At 54.5% G+C, this 11,760-nt stretch overlaps 2 protein-coding genes across 3 annotated transcripts in view; both read right to left on the reverse strand.

The window, feature by feature from the left end:
* FAM89B (family with sequence similarity 89 member B) overlaps window positions 1–872 on the reverse strand; it is a 4,772-nt gene extending 3,900 nt beyond the window's left edge. The window contains exon 1 of the mRNA XM_006911105.3: window positions 3–872. Coding sequence (XP_006911167.1) covers window positions 3–172 — 170 coding nt within the window. The 5' untranslated portion in view covers window positions 173–872. The remainder of the gene's footprint in view (window positions 1–2) is intronic.
* Window positions 873–1,015: 143 nt separating this feature from the next.
* On the reverse strand, window positions 1,016–2,410 carry SSSCA1 (Sjogren syndrome/scleroderma autoantigen 1). Of its 2 annotated transcripts, none has more exons than XM_006911106.3 (4): window positions 2,249–2,410; window positions 2,001–2,152; window positions 1,785–1,869; window positions 1,016–1,408 (listed from the first exon to the last, which is right to left on the reverse strand). In XM_006911106.3, the coding sequence occupies exons 1-4, from the start codon at window positions 2,334–2,336 to the stop codon at window positions 1,065–1,067; spliced, it is 669 nt and encodes a 222-aa protein (XP_006911168.2). In that variant the 5' UTR covers window positions 2,337–2,410; the 3' UTR covers window positions 1,016–1,064. The 2 variants fall into 2 exon arrangements, with proteins under 2 accessions (XP_006911168.2, XP_015444417.1); XM_015588931.2 differs by having other exon boundaries at window positions 2,001–2,149; window positions 2,249–2,315.
* Between the last annotated feature and the right edge of the window lie 9,350 nt (window positions 2,411–11,760).

Here is an 11,760-nt window from a genome sequence, read left to right on the forward strand (position 1 = left end):
CACGGCTCAACTCGTCGTGGATACGGCTACGCTGGCTGTAGACGCGCTCCAGCTCCCGCCACGAACCCCCGCTCGCGTTAAGGAGACCGCTGAGACCGCGCGGTAGCGGCGGGAGCCCGGCCAGGGTGCAGCCTGCGCCGCCTGGCGCCTCGGCCGAGGGCAGCCCATTCATGGCCCGGCTGGCGCGGACGACGATGCCGCCTCCTACCCTCTAACGCTTCGCCCTGGATGCCGCCCGCAGGCCCCGAACCCCGCAGCTGCTCGGATGGAACCCAGCCGGGGCCCGCAGGCCGCGCTTTGTTCCTTCCCGGACGCCTCCGACTCCGCCCTTGCCCCACCCCCGTATGGGCGGGACCTCTCTTAAAAGGGCAACGGCTGTGGGACCAAATCGCCCCAAGTCGTGGAAAGTGAGTAAGGGGAATGGGGCAGACAGAAGGGAAACGGTAAAAGAGGGGAAGGAAGCCCAAAGCGGCGAGCATGGTTCATTCACAGTTTTTCATGCTCCCCCAGCACTCTGTTTAATTATTCTGCCCAATTATAGCAACCAAGGAAAAGAATCTAAAACTGGAGGTCAGGAGACCGGAGTAAATCCATACTTGGTCCTTAATGTGCAACCTGACACCCTGACAGTGTCCGAGTACCTGGGCTGGGCGTGAAATGGGAAACGATGATGGCGTCAGGATGCTTCAGGGAAGGGGAAGCTACCGAGGAGACTGAAATCCCAATCTCACTCAAGGGAATGAGCACTGGATAACTGCAGGGGTGCTGCAGGGGTGCTGCAGGGGTGCTGCATAGGTCCATCCCACTTGTTCTTGCCTTCCAGGCAGCAAATATCCCATAGTCCTCTCCCTCCCCCTCATCCTCTGAGTGGGGAAACTGAGCAGAAACAAGACCAACTCATCTCTCAGGGCATCAAGGAGCAGATAGTGAGAGGGAAAGATGCCAAACACAGGAAAAAGGAGAGTGGAGCTGGGGCTGGCATGCACACTCAGAACCAAGAAAAGAACAAACCACACAAGAGGAACAGCTGTTTTTCTAGAGGGTTTTTCTCAGGAGAGGGTCTCTTACTGTTGCAGCTGCTGCAGGCTGCGCAGGGCCTCAGCACAAGCTCGGATGAGGCTACACAGCTGGATACTAGTCTCCAGGGAGGTGCTAGAGCCCAGTTCATCTGAGGCCCAGGTCAGCTTCTGCAGGAGGGCCTCCTGTGTGCAGGCCAGGACATCTGTATTTGGAGGCACTGCAGGAGGGGGCGGCACCTGGGCTGCCTTGAGCCCTGCTGCAGCTCCCTCACAGTGCTCTGGACGGGGTACTGGGGGCTGAGGGGTGGGCCGAGAGCCTGAGGGGAGCTCTGAGGCAGAGGCGAGCTGGTGCTCCCGAGCTTGGGAGAGGGCAGCCTGGGCATTCAGGGCTAAAAGAGGAAAAAAAGGGTGGAATGGTCAGGATGCCTGGCCCACCTCAGCCCTGGGCCACCTCCTCACTCTACTGCTCTGCTTTCTGTGCTTGAGATGCCACTCTTATAGGGCAACTCATTCACTGTCCTCTTTGTATCAGATTTACTTATGCCCTCGATTCATCTCTCCCATCAGGACTATGCCTGATTGAATTCACTCTCCATAGTATCTGGCACAGAGGAGGTGCTCAGTGCTCTTACTGAATGAATGCTCCTCTTTAGAGCTGAAAAGAGAAAGCACCTTACCTCTAGCCCGCCCACAGACTCCACAGTCACTTCCCAGACCTACTGTTCCCAGGCCTCTATCACCTCGTTTCTCCACCAAGCCCCTCACCGGGATTATCTTTATCCACATCTGAGTCGAGCTCCTGACAAGCCACGCAGTAGATTTTCCGCTGTTTGTCTTGGAGGAGGATCGTCTAGGAGGCAGAAAACACAAGAGGCAGGAGTGAGACGCTGAGCAATAGGGTCCAGAGAGGAAAGTTGGGGAAGGCCGTGTGGCCTAGTCCTGGGACCCATCCTTGATCCCACGTCCCGAGTCTCTCCTCACCCCGCAGTCCGCGCACGTCTCGCCCAGCATGCGGTAACCACGCAGCAAGTAGTCGCCCATGAGCCGGGAGATGCGATCCTGCCGCTCCCGTCGCGCTTGCAGCACCTTCGTTTCCGCTTCGGTAGGAGGCTCCCAAGAGAAATCGTCAACTTCTGGAAGAAGAGAGGCATAAGGGGCCGGGGGGTCTTGCCGAAGAAGGCTGCCTCCCGCACCCCACAGCCGCAGGCCCCCGCCACTCAAATCCTCACCAGCGCCGTTCATAGCCATGTTGCCGTTGTCGCCGCTAGGCTCACCGGAAGTGACGCACTGATAGAGCGCCGGCTCCGCCCCTTCCATGTTGGGCAGAGAAAGAAGGTGGAAATGACGCACCGAGTACTCCTCGGACGTTGCGATGCCCAGAGTGGGGCGTGTCTGCTGCAGACTCGACCCTGCGCGGTTCGCGCCCCGCAGCGGGAGCCCACTGCACGGAAACTTTGGATTGGCGGGGCCTCAGGAGAGACGTCTCCGTGGTAACTCCGCTCACGTTGTAGGACCCGGAAGTGACGCGCAGGGTCGCCCTTCCTGCCCGCCGCGGATGAAGGGGGCCGCTTGGCTCAAGAGATCTCCGCTGGCCTCCGCCGCCCCTGGGGTTTCCCTTTTTGCACAGGCCGGACCAGGGACAGGCAGGGCAGTGGAGTCATCACACCACCACTCTTGATAAAAACAAATGGCCCCTTGCGCTTGCGTGGAACCTTTTCAGACCTCTACTTCTCACTTCACCCCGCAAGGCAGGCCAGGCGGGAACTGTCTTGGCTTTCTGTACCTTTCAGCATATTTGCATTTTGGGTGTCCACATCTGCCCATCCCCTGCCTGGGACTGATGCAAAGTCGGCCCCTAATTTTTTGAAGTTAAACCCTCAGAAAGCCTGCTGACTAAAATGCATTTTACAGTGCACGCACAGTTCAGGTAGCAGCCGCAGCTGAGTAATGCGTGCGGGAGAGAGGGAGTGAGGGGCTTATTACACATTCCTGTGACCATTATGCTTTTCTTAGGTGGGTTGCTGTTAAAATTACTAGTGTTCCCTAACACTGATCTTGGTGATGTTTTTTCTCTTCTGCGTTATTTTCCATACACATCCTCTCCCTTATTAGATCTAGAGAGGCCAGATGGAGCAGGCAGTGGTCCCCAGATGTGCAGCCTGCAGTACCTCAAGGCTGTACACCACCAGGGCAGTGGAGAAAGAGTTAGAACTTGGACCCCCACAATCTCATCAGCAGCCTCCTCCTTTGATTAGACAGCACATGCTTCTGCAATCTTACCTGAAGATTTAGTGCCCTCCTCTTGGCCCCATCTTCCTCCTACCTAGACTCTCTAGAACTGTCATTTTTTTAGCCCCTGCTGCCTCCTGCTTACTTGGAGAACCTTGTGCCCCTCTTCACTCTCTCCATCTACCAGCAGGCTCTTGGGCAGCAGTGTACCTGTCTCAAGACCTAACCCCAGGTCAGTTCTGCCAAGCTAACTAGATGGTCTCTTGAACTCTAGCCTGTATGCACAGACCCTCCTGGTCCTTGCTGTCTTCTGCTCCCAGCCTCACCCTGAATTCTTCAATGCACTTTTCTGTGTCATCATCATGGCCAATATCCACTCAACAGCCTGTTCTGCCTGGCACCAAGACCCTTATACTTATCCTCCCATTTAATCCCTTTCACTTACTACTTATGACAAACTTATGGGGTAGGTACTACTGTTGTTCATGTTTTACAGAGCAGCAAACGGAGTAATTTTTTTAAAACACAAATTGGATCATGTCACTCTTTTGCTTAAAACCCTCTGGCAAATCCTCATCACCTTTAGACAAGAATCCGAAGTCCTTACTATGATCTGCAAGGTCCTACGAGTCTGGCCCTAGGCCCTCTCATCTCCCAGTCTCCCTGCATTCATCCTCTCCCACTATTCAAGGGGGTTCCCATCACCTTTCTCCACTCAGGACCCCTCCCTGCCTCAAGTGCCACAGGAGAGTGGACAAAGCACAGACCTCGAATCAGGCAGGCCTGAGTTTGCCCCTGCATCTGCGGCTTACTGGCTGCATCACCTGGAGTAATTTATCTCACTTCTTTGGACTTTAATTCCTTATCTGCAAAACAGAGCCAGTTATACCTACTTAGCAGGGGTGCTGTGAGGATTTAGTGAGAGATGAGGAGAGAGGTGTTAGTTTTCTACCAGTCTCTCAAGTTTATGCAGGGCTAGTGAGAGACAAGGACTATTTCTTTCCAAGATGTCTGTATACTGAACAGCCTTGGACAACAGAGATAGTGGCTCCCTCTAGAGCAAAGGACAGGCAACTCACTGTCCGTTAGAGAATATCTGGGCGCCCTAAGCTCAAGGTTCCTCTCTTGTGAACACAACTCACCTTGTGTATGGATATCCATGTGAGTCCATCTGCATTGCCTTCATGAGACTTGAGGGTGAGGGGAAGTGGCACAAATATGCTCACATTCATAATACTTACTGCTGCGAATAACAAAGTCCTTTGTCTCTGACCCAGAAATCTTGAGTCTTCTGCCAACATCCATGAAATTGTGTCAGTCTAGTTTGTTCGAAAGCAGGGTAAAATCAGAGACCTTTCATCATTCTCGACGATTTTGGCAACAACTGGGATGGCAACAGAAACATGGTTTTCTATAAGAGGAAGGATGACGACCTCATGGGCAGGGTAACAGGTTTTGAGGGAAGGCCAAGGGACTCAGCAGCATGCACGTTAACCAGACTGTAAAATCAACCAAGCAATACATGGTTTTTAACTTTATTTCCTGTTCACGAGGAGGAATGAGGGAGGCAGTTGCAGGTCGAGTACCAAGAAGTAGGTTCCAAGTCAGCTGCCAGACATTGCCCTGGTTGTCGCCAACCCTCCTCTGGGTGGGGTCGGGGATGGAGGGGGAACTCCTCACAGTCTGGCGGTCAGCCCTAGGTCTGACCACTGTACTAAGACTCATCCTGGGAGTACAGAAGTATCCCCTTCCCCATTTAGACAGCATTTACAGAGACGCACACATGCACTAAACCTGAGTGCAGGGAAATTCACTACCGCTATGGACAAAAACCAGATGAATGGTTAGAACTTCGGGTGTTCACTTAGAAGATGAGGCATGTGATGCTCGGTAAGAAAGGATGGCAATAGCTGGGCCATCTTGCAGCTCAGCCCTTCCTACCATCTGTCATGGCAACCTTATATCCTTTCTGAGATGAGATTAAAAGGTCTCAGGTTTTTTGTTTGTTTGTTTGTTTGTTTTTTTCCCCAGTGGGTTCCGGATGCTATAGGGGAGCATTGTCCCTCTCAGGGAGATTTCCTTGAGACAGACAAACTCCCACAGGAAACCATAGATGAAGCATCGATTACTCTTCGGGCTCTTGCTGTCTTAGTTTGGGTTTACAATGCTGATAAAAGCGACCCAGAGAAATCTAGATCAATTCCTGTGATCAGCTCCAGAGCCTTAGAAAACTCTCCTAGCCCTTATAGTAAAACAAGGTAAAATCAAGAGATGTTATTATGACAATGGGGCAGAAATGCTCTCTATCGAGGTGGTCTCCTTTAAAAGAAGTCACAGCTGTGCAAGTCAAGCCTGAGTCCTGACAGACATCTTAGACACCCAACAACAGCAGGATTCATATTCTTCTCAAGGATACTGGAACGTTCTCCAGGATAGACCATATGTTAGGTCATAAAACGAGTCTGGATAAATTTTAAAAGGTGGAAATCATACACACTGTGTTCTCAGACCACAGCAGAATAAAATTAGTAATCAATAACAGAAGGAAAATTGGTAAGTTCATGAGTACGTGGAAATTAGACAAAATACTCCTAAATAACAAATGGGTCGTGGAAAAAAATCACACGAGAAATAAGAAATTACTTGCAGATTATCTAAAAGAAAAACTCAAAGCGGTGCTTAGAGGGAAACTTATAGTTGTAAATTCTTATATTATAAATGAAAAAGTTCTCAAATCAATAACCTAAACTTCCACCTTAAGAAACTAGAAAAAGAAAAAACTAAACCCAAAGCCAGCAGAAGGCAGGCTATAATAAAGATCATAGAAAATCAACTAACTCACAAGTTAGTTCTTTGAATAGGTCAACAAAATTGACAAATCTCTACTTAGACTGACCAACTCAAGCCCAGGTCAGGCAAAAGGTGTGAACCTTGCAGCTCCAGCTGGAAAGCAATGTGACTGTGGTTACTGAGTCAAGGCGTCCCCACGTGTGAGACAGATAATATCAGCAATAACCCTGACACCCAATAGAGGGCTTTGGATGGCAAAGTTTTCAGCTAACTGTGGAAACAAATCACTACTAATTAAACTGTCTGGATCACTTATGTGGATGTCCTAAGAGCCCTTTCTCTGATGAGACTGACAGGAATCAAGCTGTTGATCGAGCCTGCACTGCCCAGCTTGTCTCCATTTCTGCCTGGACCCATCATCATACCAGATATGGTGACATGTCCACCATCATAGAATGGGCTCAAAGTAAGGACTTTTTCCCAGTCCTTTACAGGCATGGGCACATAGAAGGTCCCAGAAGTGCTGGTGGTAAAGCCAGTCTACAGTAGCCCTGGTGGGCCAACCGGTGGTGTGGGAAACAGTGGGCCCCAGTGTACCTTTCCTACGTTCAAAGGGTAGAAAAGAATGATAGGGCTGAAGAGCCTCTCTGATTTATCAAAGTTCTAATGATTCATCTGGTTTTATCGAGGATGAAGATCAGTCCATTTCATTTTCCACTCCCATGTCTCAGTGCCCTTCATCAGAGTATGTGGCACATCAGAGGGACTCAGTGACAGCCATTTTCAGTAAAGTGTCATTGGAGAGAGATGCTTCAGGGCCAAATTGTACCCTCCGGGCCTCTGAAACTTCCAACCCTCATCTTTAGAACTGATGAGCAGCCCTCACCCGGGGCCTAGAAGCTTCCCAAAGACATTCACAACTCAGAGAGGTGGCACAGAGCCTGGTGCACAGTCAGCTCTTTTTGTGGTGCTTCTCCTTGTCCCTACAAGCAGCCCATCGTGGCTTCTGGACTCAGATAATAATGAACAGATCTGACATATACTGAGCACTTATTATGTGGCCAGCATCCACTAAGGGCTTCCTAAGTGTTGGCTCCTTTGATTCCCTATTTAAAAATGAGGAAACGGAGGTGTAGAGAAGTTGAAGACTTTTCCCAATTCTCATGGCTGGTACAGGGGCAGCCCGGAGAAACTAATGCCGGGCTGCGCTGCCTCATGAAATGTGACCTCCATTACGCAGGCCGCTGCTGCCCTGTCCAGCCGCTTCCCCTAATGAGACATCAAGAGCCCGGCTCTGCGGCTGAGCAGCTGTATACCCTCAGCCAAGTCTCTTCCTTCTCTAGGCAAGAACCCCCCTGCATAAGGAGCCCTCCCCTAACATCTGAGCAGTCTAACATTCCCTGGGCTTGGTTCCTGTGCCTCTTCTTTGTCTCATTTCAGCAAAGCCCCCCATTGCCCTTGGGGTCCCACCTACCTATCCTCAGGACATCTGTGGGACCCCTCTCAGTCCCCTATCCCAAGGGCACTGAGTGGGTTTGGGATCAGGCAGACCCGAGTTCAGTCCCCGCATCTCATCACCAGATGACCTGAGTCTAATTGTTTCATCTCGCAGACCCTCAGTTTTCTTCGTAGGCTGGCTGGGAGGATGAAGTAATGGTAACAGTGTAAAGCGCACAGTAAATGCTAGGTATTCATGGGGCCTCGCTCCGTTCAGTCCGTCAACAAACTTCAGCAGCCTCTGTGTGCAGCCCTGTGCTGGGATCCGGAGACAAGTTTGTGCCTTCCTGGAAGGGCAGTGAACGGACCACAGGCAAGTAAATAAACCCATAAAGCAGAGTGTTTCAGGCTGTGACGAGTTCCAGCAGGAAACAAACGGGTGACGGGACCCAGAGGGCCAAAGCAGCTGTTTTAGAGAAAGACACACAGAAATGCCTCCCAGAGGCAGGAACCCCAGACACGAGGGATCACCCGGGCAGAGGACCTCGCAGGGCCAGGTGAGCAAAGGGAAGCCACTAGATGTTTTTAAAGCATGACTGGAATTAGGTTTTAAAAGGTGACTCTAAGCACCAGGTGGAGGAGGGACCACAGCAGCAGAAATGGTGGGGAGACCTGTTGGGTGGCAGATTTGGAGTAACAGCAGAGGTCACGGGCTCCTTGGACTTACATGGGAGACTTACATTTCGGAGGCATGAAAGTGTGCCAGTAGATTCTAGGAAGATGGGGTGGCTGACCGTGGTGACACAGGAGATGAGAATAGAAAACGTGGACAGGCCAAGGACACCACGTATGTGGACTGTCACAGTCTACCCTGCAGATCTGCTATGCACTCTTGTCCTCCCTGCTCCATGCCACGAGACTAAGGTGTGCTGTAGCCCCCCAGGCTCCCCCACCTGCAGGCTTCCTTTTGGGTTCAGCCCCCGGGAGGCCCGGCTGGATAGGAGACTGGGGTGACATTCCTTTTCCCAGCTCCCTCCCTGGCAGCTGCAGGTGGACAGGTGCTGCAGGTCTCTGCTGAAGGCCACACACAGCTCCGGGGGTAGGTTAGTGCTGGAGTGGCTCCCTCTCCTAGTCCCTTCTGCTTCCCTGCGCTGCCTTGAATGGTCTCCTTAGCCCTTTGTCAACAGTTTCTCCATCCTAGTCCCCTCGACCACCCACCCGAGGGTGCCCTCTGTCTCCTGCTGGGTCCTTACTAGCTTAAAGGATTTGGCAACGACAATAGATAACGATTCCGAGGTGAGCACTCACTGGGCCAGGAGCATGCTTGGGTTGCTCCCAGTCACCGAGTCCCCTAAATGCCCTCTGAGAAGGGGTGTCATCACCCCCATCCTACTCTCAGCAGCGTGAGACACTGTCGGCGACACCCTCCTCCCCACACACTCAATCTTCTTGGCTCTTTCTGCATCACACTCCCGGTTTTCCTCCCTCCGCTCCCTCCAGCTGCTCTTCTGAGTCGCTTCTGACTCTGTCTCCTCTCCCTGACCTGGGAGTGGTGATCCCCCTAGTTCGCCTTCGGCCCCCTTCTCTCCTGAGCTGAGCCCATCCCCTCTCGTGGCTGGAACTGCCCCTGTACACTAAGGACCCTGAGTCTAAGTCTTTAGGCCAGACGTTCTGTCTGAGCTCCAGGCCCTGGGGTGAGACGTCTCCACTAGGATGACACAAGCATCTCAATCTCAGCCAGTCCCAGCCAGAGTCATTCATGCCACCTGCCTCTCCAGCACCCTCCACTGCACCCAGCGTCTCGATTCACCTCCCAAATACATCTCCACGGTGTCCTAGCTAGGTCAGCTCTCGTGGGATGACCGCAACTGCACCCCCTCTGGCCCTGACAGAGTCCCATTGCAATTAAAATAAAACCCAGATTCCCCCGGACGTAGCCTCCCACCCCTCATTGCTCTCTCTCCCCCTTCCCACCCTGTTGCTTGGCTGGCCCCCTCTCAGGTCCTAGAATTGATTCTCTTTCCCATCCCTCAACCCTGCACGCCCCTTTGTGAACTGTCTCTTCGCCACAGTCCCCTCAATCCCTCGGGCCTCTTGCAGGCTTCCCTCAAGCTTGGCCGGCTGCTCACCCTTTTACCTCCTGCTTTTCCTGCAGCTTCCAGCTTAGAAGTCCCTTGGGCAGAGGGGCTTCCTGAACCTCCAGTTCCCACCGCCACCCTTACTCCCACCTCCTTGCTTTTCTGTCACGACACTGACCTCTGGTATAATCACAGTCGCATGTGCATTGATTTGTCACATGTCTCTCTCCCAATACAGAAGCTCCAGGAGGAGGGAGATGGGTTGTATTTCTTAGCAAGAGCTTGGCATGTGGTAGGCTCTCAGCTTGTTGAATGACAAGATCCCCATTTCACAGATGAGAAAACTGAGGCTTGGGTCTGTTGACTGTGCTGGGTTCCAAGGTGAGCCACAGCAGAGGAGGGTCAGGTTCGGATGAGTGTGAGGAAAAAATGACTGTCCAATGCTCAGCAATCCCCCGCTCCAAGACCCCAGCAGCAGGGATCCCCTGGGAATAAAGGATTGCCCCATCTTGCCTTTGCAACACCAGCCCGAGCAATTCAAGTAGGGGCTCCACTAAAGGGTCTCCCTCAGTCCCCCCAAAACTACTCAAATAAATCCACCCTCAAAGTAAAAACAGTGGGCAGGTGTGCCTGAAAGCCAGTCCCCGAACCCCCCTACCTGTCAGACTGCGACCCCTGGTGCCCAGCAGGAGAGGGTTTGGTGCCACCATGAGTTGGCAGTGTCCTGATCTGGATATACCCTGGTCACACCCAACCCCTGCTGAGTTCTGTGAGTCAGAGACTGAATCCTGGGGTGTCTTGGCCAGTCCCCCCCCACACTTATGGCTGGGGCTGCAGAACACTGCAGCCCTCCAGAGCTTCCCTTCCAGACCAGTGCACAGGCCTCACTCCCCAGCCTTGACCAAAGTCAAGGCTCCTCCCCAGCCCCTGCCAACCCCTGCCCTGGGGCCCTGCTGTGCCCCTCCCCAGCCCCTGGGCCCTCAAGCAGCACCCCCCTCCTCCCGGCTGTTAGCCTGGGAAGGGGGCCAGGCCCTGAGCTCAGACCTTGGCGATTCCAGAGTGTCTGAGGCCCAGAGCCAGCCCCACCAGCCCGGCCAGACAAGGCGAGGGAGGGGGGTAGGGTGGGCACCAGGAAGCCATTTGCAGGGGTAGGGTGGGGGTAAGGTTAACAGGGAAGCTGGGTTTCCAGCTTTGTTGTTTCTGCTGCTCTTCAAGGACCCCTCACTGAGTCCCTGACCAAAGGGCGCCCCCTCCTCATTGAGCCCCTGGCCAAAGAGGAACAACGCTAACAAAAAGTGCCTGGGGTGGCAGGACCCTCATATGCGCAAGGGAGGCTGGGAAAAGCCTGAGACCTGGGATCCTGCCCCACCTGGCCTTCCCTCCTCCGCGTGACCAGGGCAAGGCCGCTCCTCCGCCCCAGCCCTCAGCCTCGGTTTCCCGCTTTGATGGGGCGGGCAGAGGTCCAGGCCGGCCTCCCCGCCCCACCCGGAGGAATCTGGCGGCCCTGCCGACGGGCCCAGGTGAAGGCCCTCTGGAAAGGGCCCAGTGCGCGCGGCGGCGAGTTCTGGCGGGGCGGGCATCTGGGGTGGGGACCGCCCCCAGCCTCCACCCGCCTGCACCCCCTCGCTCCTCCAGGCGGCAGCGGCGACGCTTTAAACAGAAAAAAAAAAAAACTGTCTCCCTGGCCGGGGGCCAGCGTCCCAGCCCCCTCGCCGCCGCCGCGCCGCAGCCAGGGAAAACAACTGCTCACTTCTCCCTGCGTCCTGCCCGCGCTCCCTGCTTCCCGGCCGCTCGGGAGCCCAGCCCGGCCGGGGGAGGCGCGGAGCGGGCCGGCCGCCCGGCCTTCCTCCCCTCGCTCCTCCTCTCCGCCTTGACTTGCTGCGGCCTCCGAGCGCCTGCCTCCGTCTGGGGCTTCGCAGGCCCCCGGCCCGGTTCGTGGCTAGGCTTCTTCCCGGGCGGTGGAAGTTTCTGGGCTCCCCGCAGTCCAGCCTCCATCTCTTGGCCTCTCCTGGGCCCCTGCCCGCGCCTGCTGTCCCCTCCCTGCGCTCTCCCTCTGTTCCTCGCCCTCGCGGCCCTTTCTACCCTCTCCAGGGGCTCCTGGCTTGCTGCCTGCCTCGGGCGCCGGGATCATAGCCCCCGCCCGGGCGCGCCCCCCGGGTCCTGTGGCCCCGGATGCCCGGGCGCCGAGGGGCTGCTGGCTGCCTGGC

The sequence above is a fragment of the Pteropus alecto genome, unplaced genomic scaffold (genome assembly GCF_000325575.1).
Source record: "Pteropus alecto unplaced genomic scaffold, ASM32557v1 scaffold43, whole genome shotgun sequence".
Classification (NCBI taxonomy): Eukaryota; Metazoa; Chordata; class Mammalia; order Chiroptera; family Pteropodidae; genus Pteropus; species Pteropus alecto.